Source organism: Numida meleagris, chromosome 20, assembly GCF_002078875.1.
Source record: "Numida meleagris isolate 19003 breed g44 Domestic line chromosome 20, NumMel1.0, whole genome shotgun sequence".
In the NCBI taxonomy this organism is placed as follows: Eukaryota; Metazoa; Chordata; class Aves; order Galliformes; family Numididae; genus Numida; species Numida meleagris.
The window spans coordinates 4,332,053-4,359,812 of NC_034428.1; the positions used below are offsets into that span (position 1 = coordinate 4,332,053).

The following is a 27,760-nucleotide window of genomic DNA, read 5'->3' on the forward strand; positions in this document are numbered from 1 at the left end:
GTGACTGGCAGCGCCCTCGACCAATAGAAAGCTGGGCTCGCTCGGCTGCGGACAAGCCTGGGCTAGGCCCGCCTTCCAGGCGCCGGCAGTCCTCCGCCCTCCACGGCGGTCCGTGCGCGTTGTACGCGTGCGCAAAGGCCGAGGCGCACTGCTGCGCCGCGCCCGGTGCGTTACTAAAATGCGTCCGTGTGGGGCAAGGGCGGGCGAGCAGCCCTGCCCTCGACGATCGCAATGGCGTGTAGAGTGGGGCAGGGAAGCTCCTCAGAGCGAGCCCTAGTAGTCGTGGGGCATTTTATACTCCCATCAGACCCCGGCAGAGCGCGGCAGATTTCCGTTGGGCCGCGCGGAAGCGGAACCCTACGTGCGGGGCTGAGGGGCGGGGGGGCCGGTGCGCATCGCCTGTGGCGCCGCGCGGGGCTCTCCTCAGGGGCGGCAGGGGAGGCTGTGCGTCCCGCCCGCCCCTCTGGGCCCTGACGCGCGGCCCTTCTCCTTGCAGGTGCTGCGAGAGCATGGGGACGGCGGAGCTGGTGCAGAAGATCAGCATTAACGCCGAGAGCCCTCGGGGCGGGGAGAGGAACGAGTGCGGGGCGGGGGCTGAGCGCGGCCCCGCCGGCGGCTGGAGGCAGAAGTGCGCGGCCTATGTGCTGGCTCTGCGGCCCTGGAGCTTCAGCGCTTCCCTCACCCCCGTGGCTCTGGGCAGCGCGCTGGCCTACCGGGCCGAGGGAGCCCTGGACCCGCGGCTGCTGGTGGGCAGCGCCGTGGCCGTGCTGGCCGTGCACGGGGCCGGCAACCTGGTGAACACCTACTACGACTTCTCCAAAGGCATCGATCACAAGAAGAGCGATGACAGGACGTTGGTGGACCAGATCTTGGAGCCTCAGGACGTGGTCCGGTTCGGGGTGTTCCTGTACACTGTGGGCTGCATCTGTGCGGCAGGGCTCTATGCTGTCTCGACGCTGAAACTGGAGCACCTGGCCCTAATTTACTTCGGGGGGCTTTCCAGCTCCTTCCTTTATACTGGAGGTAAGCACCAGGTTCCATCCCCTTTCAGTCTGAACGTGACAGAGTGAGCTGACTTGCCGGAGGAGATCTAAGTAATCTAATAAGCTGCCTTAAAAATATTTGGTATATTCCCTGGAGTGCTGGTATGTACCGTTGCCATTGATTGCTGTGGGATAGTGCAGGAAGAGATGCATCAAGTTCAGCTGGAAAGTAGCACTGAGGAGCTGATACTGTAAGGCAGTTGCTCAGGAAACTAAGACTCAAGTTGGAGTGTTAGAAAGCAGGCATTGCTTTATAGCAGTGCTGAATGCATAGAGGTAATCATCCTATAATGCATGGCTTACACCAACGATTTTTAGTTATTATATGTTACTTGTGTTATATATGCAAAAGTTTTGCAAGAGGTATGTTACATATACAGAAGTTTCTCAGAGTTATGTTACATATGCAAGTTTCCCAGAATTATGTTACGTATTTGGTGACCGATTCCAAGCAGGATCTCCTCTTTACCTTGGCACAAAGACTCAGTAGAATTTCCTTATCTTCTTGGTTCAGAGACACAGCTCTTCCAGTTATCTGAACGAAGATTGCAGGGCAGGTCCATTCATCAACGAACACTAGCAAGTGTAACAACATCATTATAACTTGTATCAACACTGTTTGTTCTGTATGGCTGTAGGTGCTCCTTAGAACTGTTACTGAAGCTTTTTGTGGGGTATATCTCCTGTCTGTACAGCTCACTACATGTGTCCTTTTCCATTGGTGGAATTTGTTCTGTTTTGGAATGTTGTTATTCTTTAGATAGAATTGCATTGAGAACGCAGAACAGTATGTGCTTGTTTTACTGACAAGAGGATGTTCTTAGTGTTTTCCTGGGTTGGGTTGGTACAAACATGAGAGACTGGAGAAATTAACGAGCTGCATTTTCTTTATTCTCTTTGGAAAAAAGAGAAAATACACCTCTCAGCCATAGCTATGCACATGTTGGCTGTTTTACAATATTTCTGTGGGAAGTGCTGATCTGTTGTAATCCATTCTTTTTTGTCATTTGAGTTTTTTGATGACGCTTCATTGTATTCTTGTGTTTTGCTACAGGAATCGGATTTAAATATGTTGCACTTGGAGATGTGGTGATTCTGATCACCTTTGGGCCCCTGGCCGTCATGTTTGCCCATGCTGTGCAGGTTGGTTATCTGTCTGTCTCACCGCTGCTCTACGCTGTCCCACTGGCTCTCAGTACTGAGGCCATCCTGCACAGCAACAACACGCGTGACATGGAGTCTGACCAGCAGGCGGGCATTGTCACCTTGGCCATCCTCATCGGCCCTGCGTTCTCCTATGTTCTCTACACCGTGCTGCTCTTCTTACCCTACTTGATTTTCTGTGTGTTGGCCACACGCTATACCATCAGCATGGCATTGCCACTGCTCACCATCCCGATGGCTTTTTCACTGGAGAGGCAATTTCGGAGTCAAAACTTCAACAAAATTCCTCAGCGGACAGCCAAACTCAATCTCCTTTTGGGGCTCTTCTATGTTTTCGGTATTACGCTGGCGCCAGCTGGTGCTCTGCCCAAACTGTAACGAGCTGTAGAGCCAGACCTCACAGTTCAGTATTAATGCCACTGAACAGGGGGATTATGCGGGTAGCTGACCTGTTATGGACAGCGTGGAGCACGGACAGACTGTCCTGAGCTATTGATTGTATGTGAATGTTATGATTTCTGGTCTTAGTTAGCTTGCACAACAGGCTTTGGAGAAGCCATTTGTCAGTTCCTTGGAATATCACTTCCTTGCAGCTTTGAGAAGCAATGTGACCTGAGGACAGGAGTTTAAAGAATGTCAGCCTTCTGCCAATGAGTTCTGAGGGGCTTTCACTGTTAATGGAAATAAGATTGAGTCTCATGCAAACACTCCCTTCACAAATAGATTGACTGCTCTTACAACTCCTTACCATGGTCATGGAGTTCAGCGGCTCCTGCATGGCGAATAGAAAACACTGCCAAATGTTTAGCATCACAGTGACATAGGTGCTATTACTTCACTCCCTTGAGAGCGTGATTCATCAGTTGTATCTTTTAATTTTTGTTGGTTTTCTTTTCCCAGCCGAATTTTGAGCTTTAATTTCCAAGCCCACTGAATGGTACTAGGATACTGGTTCATTCACTGTTGTCTCTGCCTGGTTCTTATAGTCTAGAAAATACAGAACTGTGTCTCTGTGGTTTGTTGGTGCTGAAATGGAGCACAACTAGCCCACTGCACAAGCTTGAAGCCAAAACCAGTAAATGTATTCTGCTTTGAAAGCTGAACCTGTACATGCAAATCATGCACCTGAAGAGCCTTCGATGCATAGAAAAACAAGTGGTTTCCCTTTCAACTTCTGCTTAAATTTAAGTGTCTGAATGGACAGCCACCTAGTTAAGGAGAACTGATGGGCAGGGTGCCAAAATTCTTGGACTTGGATTGATATTTGAATGGGAGAAGAAGCTTTTAGTTAAAAAAAAAAAACCAACATATTTTTTTAAATTAGTATTTTCTCTGTCTGTTTAGAGGCTTGAAGTACTGTAGTCAAGTGTCCTATTATAAGACCTGAAAGAAGCCCAAGTAAGAAGTGAAGGAGAAAGATGCAGGGTTAGCAAAAACAAATGATTGCGTTGGCTCTGCGTATAAATGAGAACTGGGAACAGGAGGAAACCATCTTTACTAACCAGATTTTTTCTCTGGCAGACCAATTTGTGTGACTGATTGCCACTTAAATGTTAAGAGCTCTGAAGTGAGTTTCCCCACCTCTTCTCCTCCCCCTGCACCCTACAGCGTTGTTCTATTTTCTTCTCTAGGTCTCACCTATTGATACTTTGACCATTTGAAGAACTGTTTGTTTCAGTAAATACGCAGCAGTTTCAAAAACAAACCATGCCAAGCAGAACTGGGAAAAATCCAGTCACTTTCCGTACAGAGATGAATTTGCTCCATTCTGTGCCACTCAGTGGCAGTTGAATTCTCTTCTGTTTTGAAGAAGTAGTATTTATTTCCTATTCTTAGGGCTTTGCTGAGTTGTTTGTTTACAGGAGTTGTAAAGAGCTTCACAGGAATTCATCCTGGTGTTCCACTAGTGCCATTAGTGCCTGGAGCACAGCCTTGCTTTTGAACCCAGGGGGAGCGTGGTAACTACTCTATGAAGGACTTTTAAACGTGAGCAATAAACTTAAAATGGCATTGTCCTTCATTTGTTGTAATTAAGTCATGCATTCAAAACTATTGAGTATTGTCTTAGTGGAACGTGCTGCTGCCAGCAGTGAAGCTAAGTCAGTGAGGTGAGATTCCATGGTATTGGTAGTTCAGTGAGGATATCTGACCTGAGTGGGCACAAGGCAAGAAGATATGGACTTCAGCAACTGTCTGCTGCTTTATACAGCAAAATGCTTGGTTACATTAGAAAAATGAGGAGAAAAAGCAACATTTCAGATTGGGCAGGTGGAGGGAGATAGCCAGAAGTGTTTTGGAAACTGCTGTAGTAGAGATATACAGCACAAAATCTACTGTTGTTTCCTTGTGGACCTACAGAATAAAGAAGAGCTTGGCTCCATGACCCACATCACTGTTCTGCAGAGTAAAAGCTTTTCTAGAGATGTGGACTGGGCTGGTGAATCTGCTCATTTTACACTCAGACATAGGTGGGTTTATTAATCCCAGTGTGGCTTTGTTGTTACCCTGTGTGCTTTATTTTATGATGGCTCGTTTTTACGTAGCTATAGCATACTCTCTTTTTCTACTCCTCGTACATGGAGTTACTCAAGCTAAATTCGTTACGGTAACTAAGACATGGCTCGTGTACCTGATAGCTGTGGTTGTTCTGGTGGAGACAAAGAGCTGGGAAATAACTCGTAGTGAAGCAGTGTGTGCAGCTGTGGTTGTATCACGGCTGCCCTTTGGTCGCAGGGAGAGCTCCTGTGACAGCATGCCTGCTGCTGCTGGGAAGGATCTCTGCTTTTTGTTCAAAGAGATGAAGAGTTCCACAAACACATACACGTACTAGCAAACTCTTCCTTCAAGGAGAAGAGTTTCAAAGCAGTTTAGTAGTAAGAATTAGAGGAAAATCAGCCTAAAATGCATTTGCTTCCTAACAGGCGCTGGTTGCATACAGTTCCCTGTCTGTGAAAGAGTGTAATTCCACGTTCTTGGGGATACTGACAAGAGCTCACACTTTCTTCACCATGGCTTTGAGGAAGTCATTTACCTACTTTGTGCATCAGGAAACAGCTAATTCTTGCCTACCTCACAGGGATGCTGAGCCAACATCACTATCACGGCTTTGAAAGTAAAAAGTGCTTTATCTCTGTGTGCTTTCCAAAAGTGTGCTAGTATTAGAAAACATTTTAGGTATGAACTAACCTAACAGGTGACTTAACCAGTGTAAGCAGACCAAAATAACCTGACATTGAGTGGTAAGAGAGGCTCCCTTCTTGGCTTGTTTTGTGATGGGGATGCTGAGTCTTCCCCTGTCCCATGCGACTTTCCCTGAATATAAACTTCTTCAGCTTCTTGCAGGTCTCTCTTGAGCTGTGTTGCTGTGTGATGAGTCTACACTGGTAGGTTAACTGACCTGTGGCCCCCTGTTAACGTGTCCCAAAGCACCTCCTGCCCTTCTTACCCAAGAAAATGTCTGAATGTTATTCTGTTAACTATACAGCTTCAAATTATTTTATACCACTCTGTGTTTTTGCACATGTATTAGAGAATTCTCTGGAATGATGGAGGTCTTTCTCTGCAGTGATTATAGTGTAAGAACACGAAAGCTCATACCTTTTCTTATTATTATTTTGAGTATGTCTGAGTCTTCTTCCATCTCACTGGATAAGAAGCTCAGCAGCAGTGGTCACCTCATATTAATAGCAGATTTCAGAGTAGTGTTTGTGTTTCCATCAATGGACAGAATTTCTTTTGATGCAGTTTTCTGTGCCACGTGCGCTCAGCATTTGTAAGGAGCTTCCAGCTGAACTTTCTGAACTTGGAATCTTTTTAATAAAGACGGACTTTTTCATCCTCACCTGTGTGACCTGCAATCCTTCAGTGCCATGGTCTCTTCTTGGAAGGGTTTCATTTGCTCCATAGGTCTGTGGCAGAAGAACGCCTCCCCTCTGTGTGCCATAAATGGGCCTCAGCCAGGTGTGTGCAGGACAAACGTGAATGCTTTCCAAGAAATGGGGTAAAGCTGTTTTATCTGAGCAATCCCAGCCTGCTGAGTGTGCTGGGTGTTCAGCTGTTGCTATGCCTGTTCTGGACTTGCTCATAGAACACACTGTGATGTCCTGGTAGGAAGAACCAGAAACAGACTGGATGGCTTAGCCTTCATTTGCTCCACTGGGTAAGTGGATGGGCTTCTCATACCAAAACTGGCCCGAGCTAGCGGAGATACACCCTGTGACTGGTAGCTTTTTGGCAGTCTGTGCATTTCTTCTAGCAGGTTTGCAGGTAAATTACCAAAAAACTAGTACACTAGTAGTCCAACTGACTTCAAAGAAGCATGCCCTCTAGTAGAAACTTCAGACCCTGGGAATTCATGCGAGGCTGAGCAGCTTTGTGCGCAGCTCCTGCCTTGGTGCGGGCAGTGATTGTGGCTGGCCGCAGATGGCAGCACGGCTCTTCCCTGTTCCTGTGCCCTCAATGAAGCCCTGACCGGAGCACCTCAGCCATTAGTTGTTATTATTCGTGCCACGCCATCCTGAGACTTTGTCCTATTTCTTTATGTATATATATATATATTTTTTCCCTCGTTAGCTCACAAAGCAGGAACGGCACGCTGTTTGTAAGCAATAAGGGATCGGTGTAGCTCGCAGAGCTTCCCCGCCTGGTCTTTCAGCAGCTGGGATTCTAAATTCCATATTCCAAATAACCCCGTTCTTAAGGTCTGAACTGCGTCTTGGGAAACCATTACCCAGGAAACGGGGCTGCACGAGCGTGTGTGTGTCCACGCAAGCGTTGCTTCTGAACCACTCGTGCCCACAAGCAGCCAGGAACTGAATTCCTTCCTCACTATCCGCAGCCTCTGGTGCGCGGGGATATAAGCGTGAGAAAGCGATGCGGACGAAAACAAAGCGCGGCTCGCAGGGCGCTCTCCCGTCCCGAAGCGCCGTCCCGCGGCTCCCGCAGCCCGTCCGTGCCGCGGGGGCGGGCAGCTCCGCGCAGGGCCCTTCCCCTTCCTGCTGAGCTCAGTTCCTGGCGGAGCGCGGTGCTGTCACGAGCGCGGCCCGGCTCCGCTCCCTGCTGCCCGCCGGCAGGGCCCGGGCGCGGCCATGGCGCGCTGAGCGGCGGCGGCCGGCACCCCGCACCCCGCAGCCTGCGGGCCGGGCCGGGGCCGGGCCGGGCAGCCGGCAGCACGGAGCCGGCCGGCGGGGGGCGGCGGGGCGGAGAGCGGGCCCGGAGGGCGGCGCGGCCCTCGGGCTCCGCCGGGCGGACCAGGAGGAGGCGAGCGGCCGGGACGGGCGTCATGGAGCCGGCCGAGGTGAAGGACCGCATCCTGGAGAACATCTCGCTCTCCGTGAAGAAGGTGGGCGGCCGGGACGGGCTCCGCGGGCCCCCCCCCCCCCGTGTGGGCTTCCTCGGGGCTCCCCTTACCGTGCTGGGCTTTCCCTTTTCTGAGGGACCGTCTGTGTGCGGTCTAAAGAGCGATTTGTGAGGACGTGCGGGAATTCGGAGCCTGCGGTCCGGCCTGGCCCCGGTGGCAGCTCCAGTTCCCGTTTGGGAAGGCTGGCCAGGGGATGCAGGCAGCCTGGGTTCGGTGTTCCCCCAGGTTCTGGGGAAAGGGGCTTTCTGGGCTTGCCGACGTTTCTCTGGTTACTGGGTTTGAGCTGTGCGTGTCCTGACGTGGATTCACCCATGACGACTTGCTGTAAGAACGCCACAAGTGAATTTCCAGCATTATTAAGGAAGGGATGGCTTGACAGCACCTCCTGGATGGAGGATGGGTGTGCAAATCTCCCATCCTCTTTCTTCCATCCATGGGCCTGTGCTCTGGTCTCATTTTTCTGTCCTCTAAAAGCAAAGGATAATCTTCTATCTACCTCGAAATGAGCGGGTGTTCGTCTGGCTCCAATGTGATGCTCTGCGTCTCGGACCTTGCTGCCTCAGTTTCCCCAGGTATCTGAGGATATTCTAGTTCCTACACAGGGTTTGTTGGACACCGTTTACACGCAGAAGATCCCTGGGGATCCTTGTTTGCAGGTGCTATAATATCAGCGTGGTGGCTGTTTTGATTATTGTCTTACCTGAAGAGGGCTGCTCAGCTACAGCTTTGCCATGCCTTGACCTGCACTGATCTCTGCCAACTCTCCTGTCTTGGTCCAGCAGAACAGAGGGATTTTTGGATTTTGCAGTCCTGCCCCTTCGCTTCCCTGCACAGTTCAGAGTGAGAAAGCTCAGGCAAAAGTAGGAGACTTCAGGCCGGTAGATTTGTTAATACTGTCCCACTGAAAGCAAGTTCAGCCACCTGGCAAAAGTCCAGCACTGGCACATCCCCGTGTTCCACCGCTGGGATGCAGTTCTGCTTCCTCGGGGAGTTTGCTCCCCTTCAGCAATGGACCCGATCGTTTTGCTCAGCGCTTCCCTGCCTGACTTCAGCCCTTGGGTCTCTGGCGTTTTTCTCTTCTCTGTGTTAGTGGGAACAGTAAGTCAGTAGGCGAGAGGAGCAGCGACGCCCTTCCCGTGGGGTGAGATCTCATCTCGTCCATTCTCTGCTCCCTGCCTGCAGCTCCTGGTTGCTGGGGTTGTGTCACGAGGCGTGGGGAGCTCGCCAGGTATCACCTCTGATTTCAAAAGCTTTCTGGCTGCGTAGGCAGCTCGCTCCTCACCTTCCCTTCTGGTTGCAGGTTTGATTTGTAGAGCAGAGGGCTCGGATGGGTTTGTGGCCATGTGTGTGCCTCCCTGATGCTTTTTGCCCGGATGATAATAGGCTCTCTGTTCTCAGCATCAGACTCGAGGAAGAGTTTGTGGATTCTCAGTTGCCAAGTTGTTTTAGAAGGAAGCTCCACCTCGAGACTGGGACCAAACCAAAGCAGTGCCGAGGTACCTGGTCGCCATGTGTGGCTGTGAGGAGCTGCAGAAGGCCTGATGGAGTCTCTGCTTCCAGCAGAACCCTGGCTGTGCCTTCAGTTCCTCCAGGGTGCTCTGACTGTCAGGTGTGGGGGGTCAGAGACCTGGCGATCTCCGGAGACATTCCCTCCTGGTGGCTTCAGGAGGGGCTGGAAGAGCTGAGCACTGGGGAGTTGTGTCCCTCCTTCAGTTCGAGCACGCAGCCAGCAGAACCATGGGTGTAGCGTTGGTTTCCCATCTACAGCTTGTCCTCTCTGACCTCTGTGGGAGATGCAGATGAATTCAGTGAGCGGTGCCTCTTGCTCTGGTTATGAGGACAATGTCACACCGTGGCACTCATTACTTCTGTCCTCGGACTGTTTCTTTTCCCCTTTTCCACCCAATGCTCCCTCGCTGCTCTCTGCTAAGAGGGCAGCGCTCCACGAGTTACTGTGAAACTTGATGCCTAAGCTTTATTTCCTTTAGCAAATTCGTGTTTTGTTGAGGCCAAAGCTGGAGATAGTCCAGTTTTGGCTAGGTGTGCGTTCACCTCTTGCTGTGCACCTTCTCCAAGAGGGGTGCAGACCCTTATCCACTGTAGTGCAAGTTTTCTTCCAGGAGATGTTACTGAGAGTAGCAGCAGTGGGATGAGAGCTGTGATTGAAATAGTGCTGTGGGAAGCAGACTAGAAATGCCAGAAGCTTCATATCTGTCCTTGGCCAGCCATCTCCTGGTAGCTCTGTGTTATCACAGGTGACCTGGGCCATACTGAAGCTAGCAGTGTAAATGTTTTGTGTTGTCCTACTGGATTTCTGTGCTGTCCTGGACGATGCAGTGGGTTAAGGAGAGATTGACTGCTGTCTTGTTTGTGGTTAGGTGGCCAGAATGTGAAGTTCTTAATGCTCATTGCTGCCAATTCCAGGAGATAAACTTCAAATTATAAAGAACTCAAAATGCAAGAGTTTGGGGCTTTCCTCTGTTTTCCAGGCTTTCCTTCTGGCTTTGAAGGACACGTTATTACAAACAGCTGATCCTTGGTGTGTGTCAATCAGATGGAGTGCTTTTTTTGCTGATGTAACAGGCGTTCTTGCCAGAAGCTCTGGCCCCGTTCCATTTCTGCATGACTTTGGGAAAGTTTCCTCTTTCCCCATTCGAGCAGCAGTACCAGTGAGTTAATGCTGTGCCTTTCTTTCTGCCTGTCTCCTGATCTGGTTTTCAGCTCCGTGCCACAGAAATGCTGTTGCAGTCCCGCAGCGTGCCCCAGCTCCGCTTTGCAGCATCTCCTGAAGGTAGATCTGAGGGTAGTTTGGTCCCCCCCTCCCAGAGAAGAGCTGAAGCAGAGCATCCCTCCCTAAAACACCAAAGGAATGTGCTCACCTCTAGGTGGATGTGACAGTGGGTTTTGTATAGGGAGCAACAGGAGATGTCTCCGAGGCGGTCAGCCTCCAATTTCACAAGTTCTCTGAGCGTGACGCGGCCGCTTTGTGATTCAGCTTTCTGATGCCCCAGTCCAAGAGGAGTAATGCAAATAACTTTGTGCCAGAAAACTTGGTCTGTGTGGAGAGATTCAAAGCACCGAATGCCTGGAGTGTGAGTAAGCAGCAGCTATCAGGGAGAACAGCACCATTGCAGGGCACAAGCCCCCTGTGCTCGCTTGTTGTAGTGTGTTTTCCAGCTGGACTTGTTTTTCACTCCTATGAAATCTGTTTTTCTGTTGTGCTGAGCATATGACCTTTCCATCTGCCTGCAACTAACACAGGGATCCTGTTCCTCAGCAGCTGTGTGCCATCCCAAAGTCTCTGCTGGCTGCATCTGACAGACTGCACCACTGGCAGTTTCCCTCCAGCCTTGCCAGCCAGCTCCGTGCCCGTTCCGTGCTCACTGCTGCAGAAGTAATGAACTTCAAATGAAGGAAAGCCCTGGTGGAAAGCCTTTGGGGAATGAGGGCTGAGAAGTGTACGTGTCCCAGGAGGTGACAGCTTTACCAGACTGCGTGCAGCTGGGGCAAATGCTTCAGAGCTCTGTGTTTCTAGACATGAAGCATGTTTGCTGTGGGTGTCAGCCGTGTTTCTTTCAGGCTCTGGTCTCTGCACATCATGAACGTGCTGTTTTTTCTCAAGGCTGCTCCAATGCCATTGGCAGCGCCTTCAACTTGCTGATGTGCTGTGTGTCAATGTTTTCCATTGGGAAGGTTCCAGCACCAAAGCAAGGGGTGCAGCGTCCAGAATGGGAAGCCGAGCACTGGGGCTGGTGCTGATCTGAAAGGTTTTTGTAGGAAATGTTGAGTCAGGTCATGTATGCAGCCCCCAAACATCCAGAGAGAGCTGAAGTTTCAGGGTTTTAAGTTGTGTTCTACAAATGTCTTTCTTGACTGGTGAAGACAGCAGCAGAGCAACATCTCTGCCTTGAAATTCAGCTCAGTTTTACTGGTGGTATGAAAGTTGCAGAGGATTTTGGCCTCCTCTTTATCCATCTGCTGTTGAATTTGTGCTCCCCTGAGCAAGTATCATTTTGCCCATCTATTCATTTATCAATCTTCTTACCTGCCTGTCCTGTCCCCTGCCTTTGCCTCTTTCCTTGGAGCTGAGCTGCCATTGCTTGCCTAGGACGAGGTCAGTCATCTGCCTTGTGTTTTTGGTGCTCCCTGGAGCTCCAGCCTTGAGCAGTGGGATGGAAGGACAGCTGCTGGGAATGGGTTTCCGAAGTGTGTTGAGTCTTGCAGAGGTTCTTATCTCCAAAATCCTGCTTTCAGAGAAAGAAACTCCTTGATAAATTGAAGAAACTGTCTCTCCACAGATTGGGAAGGCAATGGGAGGACGGGGGTTGAGGCAGAAGGAAGGCTGCACGACCTGGTTGATGTTTCAGCTATCCGTTTGCTGCTTTGTGGCATTCCTTTTGTTTTGCTTTCTTGCAACTGGCAGAAAACCCCTTGCCAGTCCTTGTGCTGTGTGTGAGAAAGTGGGTTTTGAAGTGTCCCATGCAGCGAGCACAGTGCTTGGGGTCAGAGCCGAGCTGGCAGAATGCAAGGGGCTGTCCGATGGTGCTGCTGGCTTCTCTTTGCAGAGTTTTTGTCTTGCCAGGGAAATGCCAAGCAGAACAAGGGACGTGAACTTAATGCTGGAAAGCTACTAGTGGAATATCTGCGGGCCAGATGTACGGAGAGGAGGTGAAGGCTTGGCTGGGTTGTGGCCAGCCGTGAATAGAGTCAGGAGGCTGCATTTCAATCAGGCGGTGGGAGGGAGGGAGGGCCTTCCAAGAAGCACCATGAGAATGGTTCTGTTTGGAGAACGGACTTTGCAGTGTGGCTGCTACAGCTCAAAGCTATTCCGCAGCTTCAGGCAAACGCTGAAGATCCCTTCTTTTGTTGGGGTAATCAGAGCAAAGCAGGGGTAGAGGGGAGGGCCTGGCCAGCTGGTTTTTGGCATCTCTCCTTGCAGCACAAGCTCTGCAAATGGGCCTGGAGAGCGGCGTACTCGTTGAGAACTGATTCAATTAGTGGGCTATAAAGCTGTGTGAGGAATATCCTTATGCGTGCCAGCATGGGGTGTGGTGTATTACCCCCCAAAAAAATCAAAACACTGTCTGCAGTCAGCTCTCATTGATAAACAGCAATTAAAACCATCATCTCCTCCTCAATGGCATGAGGTGCAATTACTGAGAGCACAGAGTCTCCCTTTCTTCCCCTTCATTCAGGTAAGCTCTCTGCTCCCTTGGACAAACGCCTTTCTGCTTGTTTGAGTTTAACTTCCCAGCCTTGGGTACTTGGGCTCGGGAGGAGCTTTTATAACAGCTTTACACAACAGGTTCTGCCCCATGCTGTTGAAACATCAGAGGTCAGGCGTGGTTCTGACACGACGGGCTGCAGAGCTGAGAAGGACGCTGTGGGTGGATGGTGGGGATGCCTTCTGGATGCCAGCAGCACTTATTTCGGCCACAGGAATGTTTATAAATAGCCCCGGGTTGAGACTGGAGGTGCTCACAGGGCGCTGCGTGCTGCACGAGTCCTTCACCCCGGGCAGACCTCAGCCATTCATGCTGGCACCCACCAGGTTTGGGGGGCAGAGGGGAAGAGCATCTCTCTAGAAACCCTTCAGATGAATGCCCCTGCAGCTGTGCTTGGTTAATGCTTTTTAACCTCGTTGCTCGTCTCCTCCCTGGTTTTCCCTGCGCTGCTTTGTGGGTGCTTCCCATGTGGTCGCCGAGCTTCAGCTCTTCCCTTCCCAAACAGGTCCGCCCACGCGGCGATTAGGAAGAGGTTGCTTCCAAATGTTGTGTCCTGTAGCTCTGTGCAGAAGAAGAAGCGCTGCATGTAAACGCGTGGTAATTTAGAGATCGGGGAGGTGTCTTCGGCGTCACGTACAGGTAGGAGCCGCCCCTTGTCGTGCTTCCAACGCATGGAGCAGCTCATCTGCAGCCGTGACTCAGTGCCCAGACCCACCGAGGAGGAACTGCTGAGCTGCACAGCCCCGTGACCGCGCACACAGCAGTCACACGAGCCCGGCCTCTGCCTCCTGATGTGGCAGAGAGTGGGTGAGAGCTGCTTGGGGTGCACGCTGCTGTGTCCTTCCCTCCCCTAAATGAAGCAAGGCCAGTGTTGTCATAGAGGTGCTGCCCCTGGAGTTGGCTCCTGGGACAAGAGGGAGGCTGAAGGTAGCACAAAGCCTTCATGTCACAAAGAGTGATGCCATAAAAACCGAAATGTAGCTTTTCTAAGGAATGGAAATCTTCCAGAAATCCCCGGGTACTTCTCACCATTCAGAGATGTTGAGAGGAGGTAACGAATGGTTTTCAGGGGGACCTGCGATGGTGGGAGCTGGTCGGTCAGTCTGGCAGCACTGGGGAGCTGCAGAGGGTTGGAAACCACGAGCTGGCTGCAGGAAGGTCTGTAACCAAGATATGAGCTATTCTGGGGAAGGAAGGAAAGAAGAGGAAGTGCTTCCACTTGCTCATCTCTCATGCTGCCCAGGCTTGGGCTCTGCCTCTGATGGGGAGTTCCTCTGGTCTGTGGCAGAGCCAGACTGGAGCCTTCCCTCCGTGCTGCCCTCTCTGAGCTGTACACTGAGTGTGCCTGAGCGGCTCCTTCTTTCCAGCTGCTGGTGTGGTCAGTTAATGTAAGGTCCCACAGCTGCATTTTCTCAAGCAAGCACCTAGGCTGCAGAAGAACCCAGGACAGATGTCCCAGACTCGCAGCAGTGGGTTCCCCACCACGAATTGCTGCCTTTGGTTCCCGGCTTGTGTCCCATGTGGCAAAGGCTTTGCCATCCCAGAGGATCCCGCTCCCCCAATCAAAGGGGCTTGTGTGGAACCCTCTGTGATCCCCCTGGCTCCATCTACCCATCGCCTGGGGGATAAGCTCTGAATTTTGTTTCTTCCTTGAGCGTCCTTGCTGCAGGAATGCACTTAAAACACTGGCTGCAGGTAGATCCCAAAATAGTTCTTGAACAGTGGGATTTTAGGGCACTGGTGTCCCTGCTTGGGCCTGGGCTGCCTTTTAATAGCAGAAATCTTTGGAGACCGCTTCCTCCTAAAACGAGTGAGAGCTGCTGGGCTGGAGCACGTTGGCTCTCACATAGGTGCAGTGAAAGTCTCTGTAAGCAAACCAATATGGCACGAGGCCTTCCCCAGGGGATCCACCTCCTTACTGGGGCGGGACGCGTTGCACTGTGCAATCAGATGAAGGAATTTGGTTGCAATCTTCCAGCTCAGCAGTTCTTTCCCACGTAAGGGCTGGGACCAGCTCCGTGTAGGAACACGCCTGGCTCCATCTTACCTAAGAGCTGCCTTTCTCCACAGAGATGCAAAGATCCTCAGGCGAGGAGGGTGCTGAAGCTGGATGTATCCGCAGTAATTCAAGGGGAGAAACCAGTTCCTGGCTTTTGGGGTCAGGTCAGACTCGACAAGCACAACACTGAGTTTTATAGCATATAAACCTGGTTCTTTTTTTGCTGTCGTTACGTGGAGCCTGAGTAACTGGTGAGGTTTGACAAAGATGCGTCAGGTTGCCAAAATCTGGTATGTACAAGGATGTGTTGTCATGGCTCAGCTGAACTGTCGCCAACCAGAGCAAATAAACGTGGCGTGTACAGCTGAGGTTACCTGAGTAATGTGGCTGCCTGAATGCCAAGTGCACGTGAGACGGGGACCTGAGGAGAGCTCTGAGCTCGTGGGCAGGACAGGGCTGTCAGAGTGTCCTGGTTTTTGGGACGGTGGCAGCCAGGTGACATCATGCCCGGTGGTGATGTGGCCTCACCCCACGGATGGCTCGGGATGAACCGGGCTGCCTTCGTCCTGTGTTCACGTGCCTCCATCTTCATCTGTGCTGCTGAAACCCTCTGTCTCTTCCTGGGGTGCTACTTAATGCTGTCTGTGAGCGTGCCAGCGTTTCCAGCTGTCTCTGTGGGGCGCTTCAGCCATCTGTGTCTTCTCCTTGCAGCTGCAGAGCTACTTTGCTGCCTGTGAGGATGAGACCCCGGCCATCAGAAACCACGACAAGGTCCTGCAGCGGCTCTGCGAGCATCTGGACCACGCTCTGCTCTATGGGTAAGCACTGCGCCTGCCTCTGCATTTTCCTTCTCACTGTGCTTTGCTTGTGAGCACTCACACAGCGTGTTGCAAGGGCTTTCTTCAGCATGGGGAAGCCGTCTTGCTGGTAATTGGGATGGGGATAACGAAGCCATCACTTGCGTTTTCTCTGGACCCCTCTTTTCCAGGTTGCAGGATCTTTCTTCGGGTTACTGGGTGCTGGTCGTTCACTTCACCCGCCGTGAAGCCATCAAACAGATAGAAGTGCTCCAACACGTGGCCACCAACCTGGGACGCAGTGAGTGTTCGCAGACACTGCCCTGCCTCTGAGGGCAGGCTTCGGTTTGGGGACACGTGGCAGAAAGCTTGGGAAGGTTGTAATGGCCACGAGCTCGAGGGCTGGGGACCAGGGCAGCTGGCACGGCTGAGTTCAGCTCACTGCATTCAACTCCTGGAGGTGGGAGTCCTGCTGGGACTGCATTACAGCCCTGGAAATACTGCAGCCTGTCTCTAGCCGTGCTTCTGCTGCTGTGAAACCAAAGCACTCTGCACTCTGCGCTCTCAGGAAGGGTTTGTGGCAGTCAGGAGGCATCACCTCTTGCCCCACCATGTCTTGCTGTAGCTGTTGTTTGCCTGATGCTGCTTCTCCTCAGCTGTGAGATGTCTGTAGCAGATGTTTGGGACCATCAAGGCCCCAGGATGGTGCCCAGAGACCTCCTCTCTGCCTGATTCTCCCAGCATCCTCCGTCTCCCAAGCCTTGTACCGGTGAGAGTGGAGCTGAGCACAGATTCCACCATCACCTCTCTCTGCACCAGCCTTTGTGTAATACCTCAAATTGCACCTGTGCTGATTGAGAGTGATTCTCCCTCTGTCTCTCCTGGCTGCTGATCCCACTGGAAATGCCAGCAGGGTCCCATCATGCAGCAGGGACCCAGCTGAGTGTCTGCTCCTCAGCTGCCTACCACGCAGTTTCTTATTCCTACTCCAAGTCATGAATCTTCCCATTCATCTCCTGCCGGCGGTTTCCCACAGATTTGTGCAACAGCCAGTTGCCCCCTTCAAATTGTATGAACATAAATGAACAATCTGATGTGTTCTAACTGATCTGTGCTTACTTCCAGACTTGCTTTGCTTTGCAGGTGTTTCCCTGCAGATAAATCTCTCTCCTGCTTTGCTTTCAGGCCGAGCATGGCTGTACCTAGCCCTCAATGAAAACTCCTTGGAGAGCTATTTGAGACTGTTCCAGGAGAACCTAAGCCTGCTGCACAAGTACTATGTCAAGTGAGTATCTGAACTGGTTCTGGTTTTGGGGCTCCTGCTGGTGTCCTTCCTTGTCGGAAGCAAGAAGTGCCAGTGAGAGAGCAAGAAGTTGGCCAGGGTCTGATCGTTTGCAGGAATGTTGCATGTTTGATACAAGAGTCCCAGATGTGGAGGCACTGTCCTATAAGAGGGCCTGCAAGCCTCTCTTCTATTTAGAGCTTTTATTCCCAATCCCAGATACACTCTTTATTCTCTTCCATGCCTTGCAAGAAGCTCTGGACCAGCTCTGGTGGATTCCCTGGAAATCGGGATGTGGCACAATTTGGGGACAGCACGTAGAAGAAGATACTTGTGCCTTCAGAGCTCTGCCATTGCTCTTAGACAGGAGGCAAACAGCAGGCGTGCAGCTCTGGGGCTGTTTACAGCACATCTCAGGGACACACCACCAAAACTAAGAAAACAGAAGGGTGCTTGTAGCTGTTTCTTTTCTTTTGCGCAGCTCTAAAGCTCTTTGGTTTTATCTGTGTTGCAGGAATGCCCTGGTTTGCAGTCACGATCATCTGACTTTGTTCTTAACACTGGTGTCTGGGCTGGAGTTCATCCGTTTTGACTTGGATCTGGTGAGGGGACAGTGTGTTTTCTGCCTGGTGTAACTCGGGACAGCGGGTGCACGGGGTGGGACGGGGGTCCTGGCTGTCACAGGTCTCGCTGCTTGGCCCAGGGCACCTTGTTGGCACTCCTCTTGTTCAGCTGAAAATGTGCAGCTTCCAGATTGATGAGGATAAAGGGAAGTCACAGTTTCAAATGTGCTGTGAAGTGCTGCCATCCCTCCAGGGAAGTGGAGGTGCTCACAGAGTCACTGGCTGCCCCTCCGTGTTGCAGCGAAAGAGGAGGGAGCCATTGGCTTTCCTGTGAAAGGAGCAGAAATGGACATCAGCAGACATTCAAGGGCACTCCTATCGCTTTGGCTGTGCTTTTAACTGCGTGCAGTGACTCAGAACCTGACTCACTCCATTTCCTCTTCTCTGCAGGACGCTCCTTACCTGGATCTGGCCCCGTACATGCCAGATTACTACAAACCTCAGTACCTGCTGGACTTTGAGGACCGCCTGCCCAGCTCCATGCACGGCTCGGACAGTCTCTCTCTCAACTCCTTCAACTCGGTCACCTCCACCAACCTGGAGTGGGACGACAGTGCCATTGCTCCATCCAGTGAAGGTAAGTGGTCTGGGAGGGCAGAGGCAAGGCACTGGCCTCCTGTTTTCTGAAACAGGTGAGACCGAGGGCTGCGTGTTCCCATACTGCCATCAGCTGAGCTGCTAGACTGGACAAGGCACCGAATGATGTAGCAAATGATGGGCTGGAAGAGACCAAAGTCAGGCTGTGAGCCTCTCCATGTCTTTCTTTGGGAGGTGCGGCCAGTGGAAATGAGAGGGCAGTGCAGCACCGGGATTTAAGCTGCAAACAGCCACTTTGCCTTTGTCTGGGAGAGGAGGACTTTCCACGCCAATTACCTCAGGCCAGTTTTCCATAATGGGGTGTATGTTTTTGCAAGAACTGGTGAAATCTCTCGGGATGAAGGCTGTGCCCATTTCTGAACACAGCTCCAGCTTAGAGCAGGCACACAAGACTGCAGAGGACCTTCTCTAACTGCTTATTTTGCAGCTGAGAGACCTTAGGATGCTGGAAGAAGCAGGGAACAGTTTCCTAAGTCTTCTTCCATGTCTGCAGTCCTAGGGAAAAGCAGATGGTGGTCTCAGAGGTGCAGTTTTTTTCTCTTTATGCATCTTGATAACTTGTGATACCCATACCCTTATACTCACACTCTTGTCTGTGTCAGAAGGGGCTTGGCCATGCTGGGTGTTGTCCCTGATGAACTGAGAAGATGTTCCTTGTGCCTGCCTCCTTAACCCACTTCAGGCTGGAACAGGCAGCTCCTACACTGCAGGAAGGCACATTCACCTGAAGGAACATCTCTTCTGCTGCTGTTCTAATCCAGAATACACTCATTGCTTCCTTTTTCGGTGCCAGTTTGAGGAAAGCAGGACTGGGGGATGCTAGAGTAGATGGTGCAGTGTGTGTCATTGACTGGATGCAGTGAGTTTGGGACCGAGTCCACCTACAGATGGGTTCCCTCTGAGACAGGTCTGCCAGCTGCCTTTTATGTGCAAGGACTGCAGTCCTTAACGACACGGAGGAGGAACATCCCTGGGTGCAAGGTGCAGGGATGGGTATTAGCATCATTTTAGCAAAGGGCTTTGAAGCACAGGCTTTGAAGCCTTGGGCTCCTCCATGGTGTCCAAGTGCAGAAGGGTTTGCTTTCACTGAGAAAGCAGCGAGGTGTCTTGGTTTGCCAGGCTGTACAAAGCAGGACCCTTCCCTGAAGCATCACACTGAGTCCTTGTATCAAAGTCATGTGTGGTCCTTCCTGAGTGACCCCCAGATCTCCTTACCAGACATCTCAGCAGGAGCATCTCTACCATGGGAATGTAGGTGAAGGTGGGGAATTTAGGATCAGAGACAAGGTTTGCCCTTTAATCAGACCCCTGGCTTTGCAAACGTTAATGAGTCAAAGATCACAGTGTCCGTGGGACAGAAACGTGAGGTGGGAAAACTGAGGCACAGAGCAGTTAAATAATTTCCCAGTGGGGATTCCTGGTTAGGTACACAAGCCTGGTATGATACCCACCATTCTTTTTATTTATTTATTTATTTTTTTAGCATTCCAGCAGCTCACATACTGAGGCCTTCATCCCTTTGCATTGTAGCTCCTGCAACGCAAATATCCATCAGTAACAACTGTTAGGGAAGCTGATTGCCGTTTGCATCCATGTTCCCTAACTGTTTCCTTATGCATTTCAGATATCAGTGGAAGATTGTTTTGTTTCTCTCCCTTCCCATCCCTAAACCCCTTCACACTGTCCCCTGTTCCCCTCCCTCCCCACTACTTGTTTTGCTAATCCTGAGTTTTATCCCTCGTTTTTGTAGATTATGATTTTGGAGATGTCTTTCCAGCAATGCAGTCCATGCCCAGCAGAGACTGGGAAGGTGGGACATACTCATGTGTTAACAACAGTTTGTTTTTCTCTCTGCATTGCTGCCACCTGAAGCTTGCTGCATGCTCACTTCTTTAACATGCAAACACCACATGTTGATGTAATTCAGTATAGGCAGAAGGGAGAGAAGATCTTGTTTCCTATGAGACCACGTGCACAGCATTTCCCAGCTCCTAGAGAATCCAGACAGAGGAATTTGTTCTGCTTCCTCCACATGCAGAGCCCCTGTGTGGATTCTTTGCACATCCCACGAGCAGGAAATCTCTTTGCTTTACCCCTGGGGGAAATACACTGTCCTTCATAATTACAGACTGGATGGAGCCTGCAGTCAGAATTGTTTGGGCCAGTACTACCTAACTATTTGGGAAAACTTCTTGAATTCCATGTGGATGGCTCTCGGGCTCTAACACACTCCCTCTCATTTTCTTTCTCGCCCCACACACACGAATGCTCTACCTCAGCTCTCCCAGTCAATTCGGGCAAGGCTGGAGTGGAGCAGAAGCCTTTGGCTTCTCCTCTCTGCAGCGGTGGCAGGGACCTCCCCTGGATCCAGTTCTCTGCTCAGACAGGGTCGTGGGAGCTTCTGAGCACCTGGAATGTCACTAAAGGTTTCATTTTCCTCTTCAAACCCTCCACCCCTGAATCAGTCTCACGGGGTTGTCATTCAGATGGGCTTTCACCACCTACCACGAGGCTTGTAGTTAGCTTTGGGAATTAATGGTGTTGGGGAGGAGAAGGGCACAATCACCTTCCTCTAACCCTGTCTTTATGGATGGATAATGCTGAGCATGACTGCTATAGCCCCTCTCTGCTGCTCCTTTTCCCTTTGCGGACTAACATGAGCCGGGCTGGTTGTGCTGTGTCCTCTGCACAGCCTGCTGTCCTCCGGCCCCGGTGAATGCTGTGTTCCCCTCCCCACGCTCCCAGTGCCGTGTGTGTGTCATGCAGGTTGCTGTAAGGGGCCTTGTTTCAAGGGTTGGCTCCGTGTCTGCCCCCCTAGCTGAGCATAGGACCCCGTTGCAAGGTTTCTGACAGTGATGTGCAGCCATTTGGTGTAAAATGCCGCTGATCTCAAGGTGGATTGGATGGGAGCATTGCCCCCCGTACTTGTTAACAGAGATGTGGAGTCCTGGCAGCTCAACCACGCAAGCCTGATGCCACATGGGTGCATCAGGTCCCACCTAGTTTCCCCCTGGGCATTTCTGAGCCTCGTTAACCACTGTCATCTTGGTAATGAGCACCACGGCCCCAAGACCCACTGGTTCTTTCCTGGGGATGCTGCCTCTACTTCCTAATGCAAGTGCAGGCTCCTGGGTGACTGAGCTGTTATTTCCAGGCATTTTCTAAATTGCAGCAAGTGCCAAGCGCAGAGTAATGCTGGTTTGCACGCTCTCTGTCCCTCCTCGCAAGGAGCCTGCTGTCAGTGCTAAGCTGGGCCTGCCGTGCTCTGTGAGCAGTGGGGTGACCACCCAGTGCCCTGAGCCCCCAGCACGCAGCTTTGCTTGACCTGACCTGACCCAGCCCTTGCAGGGTGCCCAGGCTGATGTTAATCCCACTTTTCCCTTCTTGTCTTTGCAGATGGGGACCTCACAGACACGCTCAGCTGCCCGCACTCCACCGCCTCGGAGGCAAATGGCAGCAAAGCCTCCGTGAAAAGCCCAACGCAGCGCTACAACCCCTTCAACGAGGAGAAAGCCGACGTGCTGTCCTCCACTGAGACCACCCCAGTGCACACAGCTTCCCAGGAGAAGGCACAAGCCACCCCTGAAGGAACGGACCAGTCCGAGAGCTGCACGGAGCTGGAGGTCATCAGGTGGGGACAGAGCTGCCCGGCCTGGAAACGTGCCCTGCAGCGTCAGCTGTCGCTAGGGGCTGATGATGGGCTGCCCCTTCCAGCCCAGTGTCTGTTGTGCAGCCTTTGTGAAATCAGGAGGCAGTGGTTTTACACTTCTGCAAACCAAGTGATCCCCTGTAGGTGTTATCAGAGCTCCCTTGGGTCTGTAGAACCGCTTGGCACACGTACCTTTGCCCAACAGTCTGCATCAGGGAGCTCAGAGGAGGCTGTAGGCTTGTGATTTAAGCGTTCTCCAGCTGGTGGCAGCTTTGCAGCAACTCTGGCTCTCAGATCTTCCTTCCTCCCTCTTGTCTGCCAATGAGCTGTGGCTAAACCTGCTGAGGGAGATGTGTCCGCAGACCTGCTGGCCTGTGTTTGACTTCTTGCAGAGGAGAGCTTCGGGGTTCCCTCAGAGGCCTTAAACCCAGACAGAGAGCTCAGCGCTGTCTGCTCATGCCTGGGGACAGGGGCACCCCAAAACCAGACCAGCAGGCCTGGGCTTTGTTCTCACACCTGTTTTTTCTGGGAGGTGCGGAGGAGACGACTCTGAGACGGGTCGCGTTGCACCCTGCTCTCCAGCAGGTGTGGGAAGAGGAGCACCGTGCTTGTTATTATAGGGAGAATCGCAGAGGGAGGTTGTCAGGAAAGGGTGGGACCCCAACCCCCTCCCTTTGCATTGCAGAAGTCCAGGCAGGCAAAGACGAGCGATGTTCATGATGGCCTCTCACCCTGCAGGTTAGCCAAGAAGAAGAAGACAGGCAAGAAGAAGAAAGCCAAGCCAGAGGAGCCAGTAAACACACCTGCACCCGCAGTGCCCGAGACCAGCGCGCATCAGAGCAGCGGGGACAGCGACGTGAACGGGCTGAGTGACAGAGGAGACGTGCAGAGGGACGACGGTCCTGCTGCCCCAGCTGGGGAGCCGAGCCCGGGCGGGCAGGAGGAAGGCCACGAGCGCTCTGCCCTCAGCCAGCTGGCTTTGCGCATCCCCGAAATGAAGGACACGTCCATGGAGAGCGTGGGGCAGCCGCTGAGCAAGGTGATGGACAGGCTGAACGGGCAGCTGGACCCCGGCGGCTGGAGCGCGCCCCTGGAGCCGCCCGGGCAGTCCTTTCGGACCGGCACGCCAGGGGAGACCCCGGATGGATCGTCCTCTGGCGACTTCAGCGAGGGGATTTCAGCCCCCATGGACTTCTACCGCTTTACCGTCGAGAGTCCAAATGCTGCTGCACCAGGTGGTGGCCACCATGACGCTGCAGGGGCTGGCCAACCGCCACATGTTTCTGGTAGCCCTGAGACTCCTGAAGAAGAAGAAGAAAGCGGAGAGGGAGAAGCAGCTGGGGCAGTGTTAGAGTCTGAAGGAGTGAGCAGTGAACCGCAGACTGCGCAGATGGAGACCATCAATCCTGAGGCTGTCGGCGAGCCAAAGAAGGAGCAGCCCAGCCCTTCCTTGAGCAGCGCCGAGGACTCTGGCGTGGAGGAAGGTCAGGGCAGCCCTTCAGAGCTCACCCACCCCTCGGAGTTCAGGTGAGGCTGGGTCTGCTCAGCTCAGCGTACAGAGGCTGTGTGAGCAGAGAGCGTGACTTCCTAACGTGAAGAGCTGCTGGTACTCGAGCTGGTACTTTTCCCTTTGTCCTCCATTTGTGGGGCAAAGCCCATCCTTTTCCAGGATGAAGGTGATGGTCAGGGATTCACAAGGAGAAGGTCTTGGGGCCCGATAGGCTCCCTAATCATGCACAGATTTGCTCAGGAAGGTGACTGGACCCGCCCAGCCCCACGTCTTTGTCTATCCTTCAGCCTCTTCTGTCTCTCTTCGCAGGGTGGACAACAACCATCTGCTCCTGCTGATGATCCACGTCTTTCGGGAGAATGAGGAACAGTTGTTCAGGGTGAGATAGCCACATAGGGTGGGCACACGAATCGGTCTGCAAAGGGCCACCTCTGTCTGCATTGGCTGTGGGCTGAGAGCTCTCCTCCTTCCTCACAGATGATCCGAATGAGCACCGGGCACATGGAGGGGAACCTGCAGCTGGTCTATGTCCTGCTGACAGATTGCTATGTGTACCTGATCCGGAAAGGTATCTCAATAGCCCCTGCTCATCTGGGCTGCTGCAACTCTCAGTTTAGCCAGGACATAGCCCCTTGGAGTCTGGGAGCTGGGGGAAGTGATGCTTGCTTGATCCATGGCTTGCTCAGTGATTAGGGCATAGTGATTAGGGCATCGTAACTCATCAGTGCTTGCCTGTTCCTTTGTGCTCCCAAGAGCAGTGGCAATAGCAGCAGGGAGATCAGGTTGATATATCCCCCAAGAAGCCCTGGGACCTGTGCCCTGTAGCTCCTGGCTCCTGGAACATGGCTCCTCTTGCTGGTTCCAGGCAGCGACGGGTTCCTTTGCTCCCCTTCATGCAGCTCTTTGTCTCTGTGCCAGGGGCAGCAGAGAAGCCATACATGGTGGAGGAGGCCGTTTCCTATAATGAGCTCGACTACGTTTCGGTGAGTGCTGTCTGGGGAGGGAGCAGGAGGCAGACTGGTGGTTACCCTCGCCTCTTTGGCTGCAGGGATGGCGGCTGCAGCGCAGTGGGATGTTTCTGTGGGGCTCTCTGTTCACGAGGAGCATTTTGGACTGCGAATCTTTGAGATGGAGAGAGTTAGAAGTGGTGCCCTCTCAAATGCCGCCTCTTGTTGGTGCTTGGCTTGCTCGTGTCTCTGCATGGGCAGCAGAGCGCCTGCTGACCTTCTCCCCCGGGGCCAGGATGCCAGGTTCAGCCCTGCTCCACCACCCTTTGTCCTCTGTCTTGCTTCCTTACCCAGTCATGTGTGGCACAGGTTGGGCTGGATCAGCAGACGGTGACGCTGGTGTGCACCAATCGGAGGAAGCAGTTCCTGCTCGACACTGCAGACGTGGCTCTCACAGAGTAAGTGGGCAGCGTGAAGCTTTCCTCCTGGGGCTTGGGGCCACTGCCAGCGTGGCGGGGACGCGAGAGACTCCCGTGACAGCCCCTCGTGTCATCAGAAGTCCTCCAGTTAGTGGAGGGGCTCTTTGACATCAGGGCAGGGGAAGCTGACGAGGGGCTGCCTCCATCGCTGCGCCTCCTTCTCAGGTTCTTCCTGGTCTCCTTGAAGTCAGCCATGATCAAGGGGTGCCGGGAGCCCCCGTACCCCAGTATCCTCACAGATGCCACCATGGAGAAACTGGCGCTTGCAAAGTTTGTGGCTCAGGAGTCCAAGTGTGAGGTGAGCTGAGATGTCGCTGCGCGTGGCGGAGCCTCACGCTGGACCCCTTCTGTTCACATCTCTGCCCGTCTCGCAGGCCTGTGACGTGGTTGTGCGTTTCTATGGCCTCGTGCACTGGGAGGACCCCATGGATGAGGCGCTGGGACCCTCTCCCAATAGCTACACCTCCGCTGAAAACGCAGTCACGAAGGATGGCGTTCTGCACTACAAGGCGGGCACCTCGTACCTGGGCAAGGAGCAGTGGAAGACCTGCTTCGTGGTGCTCAGGTAGGTCTGGAAGAAGATCCCTGACCAGTTTTCTTTTGCTGCCAGTTTTCTTTTGATGCCCAGGAGCTGTTTGGGAGATGAGGAGGGCCCATCTCATCGCGTGGGAGGCTGAGATAAAGCCCTGTTGTGGCTGCCAGCGGCAGCAACGCAACCCCGTGGGGCTGCGTGCACAGAGAGCTGGGCAGGAGTGGCTGTGTGACCAAAGGCAGAGCACGTTTGTGAGGTTGGCAGAGCTGAGCTGGCTCCAGTGACCGTCTCTCATCTTTCCAAATGGCAGCAATGGGATCTTGTACCAGTACCCTGACCGCACAGATGTCACACCTCTGCTCTCCATCAACATGGGGTAAGCAGCTGGTAGGATGTAGTCCCAGCTGGGAAAATGGGACAGGGTGATGAGCAGCACAGGGAGGGTGGATGGAAGCGGGGGTTGTCACTGGGACAGCGCTGCTGGTCCATCCTGATCTCCCTCCTCTCTCCCAGCGGTGAGCAGTGCGGGGGATGCCGGCGCTCCAACACCACCGACCGGCCCCACTCCTTCCAGGTGATCCTGACAGACCGGCCCTCCCTGGAGCTGAGCGCTGACAACGAGGAGGACATGGCCGACTGGATGCAGTACTTCTGCCAGGCCGTCTCCAAAGGGGTGAGCTGCAAGCACGGGTGAACAAATCCCTCCTGAGCCCCTTTGGGTTCAGCCTCCGTGGTCGTTCCCACCACGTCCCCCCAAAGAAAGGGATAGGAAGTGATGTTTTAGGGCAGTTCCCTTCACCAGCAGCATGTGGCACCCATGGAGATGGGGCTCCTTCATTCCGGAATCTGTCTCCCCTTCCCCACCCGCTCTGTGCAGGTAATCCCGCAGGGTGTAGCCCCTACGCCGTGCGTCCCCTGCTGCCTGGTGCTGACGGACGAGAAGGCCTTCACCTGTCACGAGGACTGCCAGACCAGCTTCTTCCGCTCGCTGGGCACCGTGGAGCTGACAGACATCACCTCCATCTCCACGGAGGCCAACAAGGAGTACTGCATCCTGGTGAGCAAGGTGCTTTGCGGTGGCCCTGGGCAGCCCAGGGCTGTGGTAGCAACACTCGCCTTCTCTCTTGCGTTCAGGAGTTTGCTCAGGACCACAAGCAGTTCCTGCCTCCCTGGGTGCTCTATTTCAGTTGCACTACAGAACTGGAGAGGTTCCTCTCAGCACTGAACGCCGCGTGGAGGAACAAATACCAGGTGAGCGTGCGCTCTGCGTGGATGTTCCCCTGCCCCTAAGCAAGGCGAGCCCGCCTTTCTGCAAAGGGCACGCAGCCGCGCAGCTCCCGTGCCCGTATATCCATGGGGTGCGGGATGGAGTGGGAGAAGGAGCCGTGGTGCATCCCCGCCTGACTGCTGCACGCCTTGCAGGTCGACCTCCTGCACAAGGCCATTCTGGACGCAGCCGTCAAGAAGAAATGTGAGGACGCTCAGAGCCTCATCAACAGCGCCTGGCAGCGCAGCGACAGCCTGTGCCGAGGGCGGGCAGAGCGAGACCCCTGGTGTTAGCCCCCGGGGGGAGGACGGCTGCCGGGTCGCCCCAGGTGCTCTCAGAGAGTGGGCACGGACAGCGCCTGTGGCCAGCGGCATCCCAACCCCTTCTGCCGTCACTCACTCCCCGTGGCCGTGCTGGAGACAAAGCCACCCTTGGGTGTCGTGCAGCCTGCGCCCTCCTCGCCATCCAGCTGCCGCGGGGCACGGCGCGGTGCCTTGCGAGGAGTACCCCACCGTGTTGGAGCGGGGTGGGATGGGGTTGGGCATCCACCGGGCACGGCGCGGCTTTGTTCATTGTAGAACAGAGCGGGTGGCGGCCGTGGCGAGACGGGCACTGAATCACATCGTGCATGTTTTCTCCTTGCTGATGCAATCACCGCGTAGGGCACTGCTCCTTCCCAGCCCCCTCCGGGCCTGGAGAATCTCACCAGAGGCAACGCATCCAGACGAGGCCAAACCGCACCCCGAGCTGGCGCCGGGGCCAAGGCTGGAGGTGTTGGGCAGGGAACGATGGGGAAAGAAGAGGGAACGTGGCCAGAAATTTGGCCTTGAATATCCCGGCCTTGAGTGGCGTGGTTTTAGGAGACGGCAGAAGCTCCGGGCTTGGACACGTGCTGGGACAAACCCAGGCACAGAGGGATGGAGTCCAGTGGTGGTCAGGGGCCGGATTGCTGCGGCTGCCCCCACTCTGCCCTAAGGATCAGGGGCGGCAGCCCCACGCCAGCCCCATCGCTCCCACCCTCTGCCTCACGCCCCGTGGGGCACAGTTTGAGCTTTTAAACAATACTACGGAGATCTCATGTAATATACAGACGTGGGGCCTTTTTCTGGGAGGAAACGTACGTGACTGAATGTGTATATATATATACATCTGCTTCCTTTCCCCTCCTCCCCAAATAAATATTCATTGGTAACTGAGCTCTGGCCCTGCAGCGTGCACAGGGCTGGGGTTCCCTTGCTGCTGCTCGCGGTGGTTTTGGGGTTTGTTGGAGCAAGAGGCAGCAGAGGA

At 53.3% G+C, this 27,760-nt stretch overlaps 1 protein-coding gene across 8 annotated transcripts; it reads left to right on the plus strand.

Annotated features, from left to right (window-relative positions):
• On the plus strand, positions 73-27,669 carry LOC110408587 (pleckstrin homology domain-containing family M member 2-like). 8 transcript variants are annotated; one of them, XM_021417459.1, is made up of 22 exons: positions 73-165; positions 497-1,023; positions 2,098-2,186; positions 15,502-15,608; positions 15,779-15,888; positions 16,773-16,872; positions 17,384-17,471; positions 17,883-18,069; positions 19,840-19,899; positions 21,486-21,720; positions 22,477-23,265; positions 23,558-23,627; positions 23,726-23,816; positions 24,167-24,231; positions 24,550-24,653; positions 24,840-24,972; positions 25,049-25,239; positions 25,517-25,582; positions 25,720-25,879; positions 26,084-26,263; positions 26,341-26,457; positions 26,629-27,669. In XM_021417459.1, exons 2-22 carry the CDS (start codon positions 510-512, stop codon positions 26,764-26,766), a joined length of 3,594 nt encoding a protein of 1,197 aa, XP_021273134.1. In that variant the 5' UTR covers positions 73-165; positions 497-509; the 3' UTR covers positions 26,767-27,669. The 8 variants fall into 8 exon arrangements, 7 of the variants coding, with proteins under 7 accessions (XP_021273134.1, XP_021273135.1, XP_021273136.1 ...); XM_021417460.1 differs by lacking the exon at positions 73-165 and having other exon boundaries at positions 172-1,023; positions 24,565-24,653; XM_021417461.1 differs by lacking the exons at positions 73-165; positions 19,840-19,899 and having other exon boundaries at positions 172-1,023.

Coding starts and splice junctions, on each gene's coding strand:
- LOC110408587 (XM_021417459.1), top strand. CDS start 510: ATGGGGACGGCGGAGCTGGTGCAGAAGATCAGCATTAACGCCGAGAGC. Junction 23,266..23,557: donor ACCCACCCCTCGGAGTTCAG/GTGAGGCTGGGT, acceptor CTCTCTTCGCAG/GGTGGACAACAACCATCTGC. Junction 24,232..24,549: donor ATGAGCTCGACTACGTTTCG/GTGAGTGCTGTC, acceptor TTCCTTACCCAG/TCATGTGTGGCACAGGTTGG.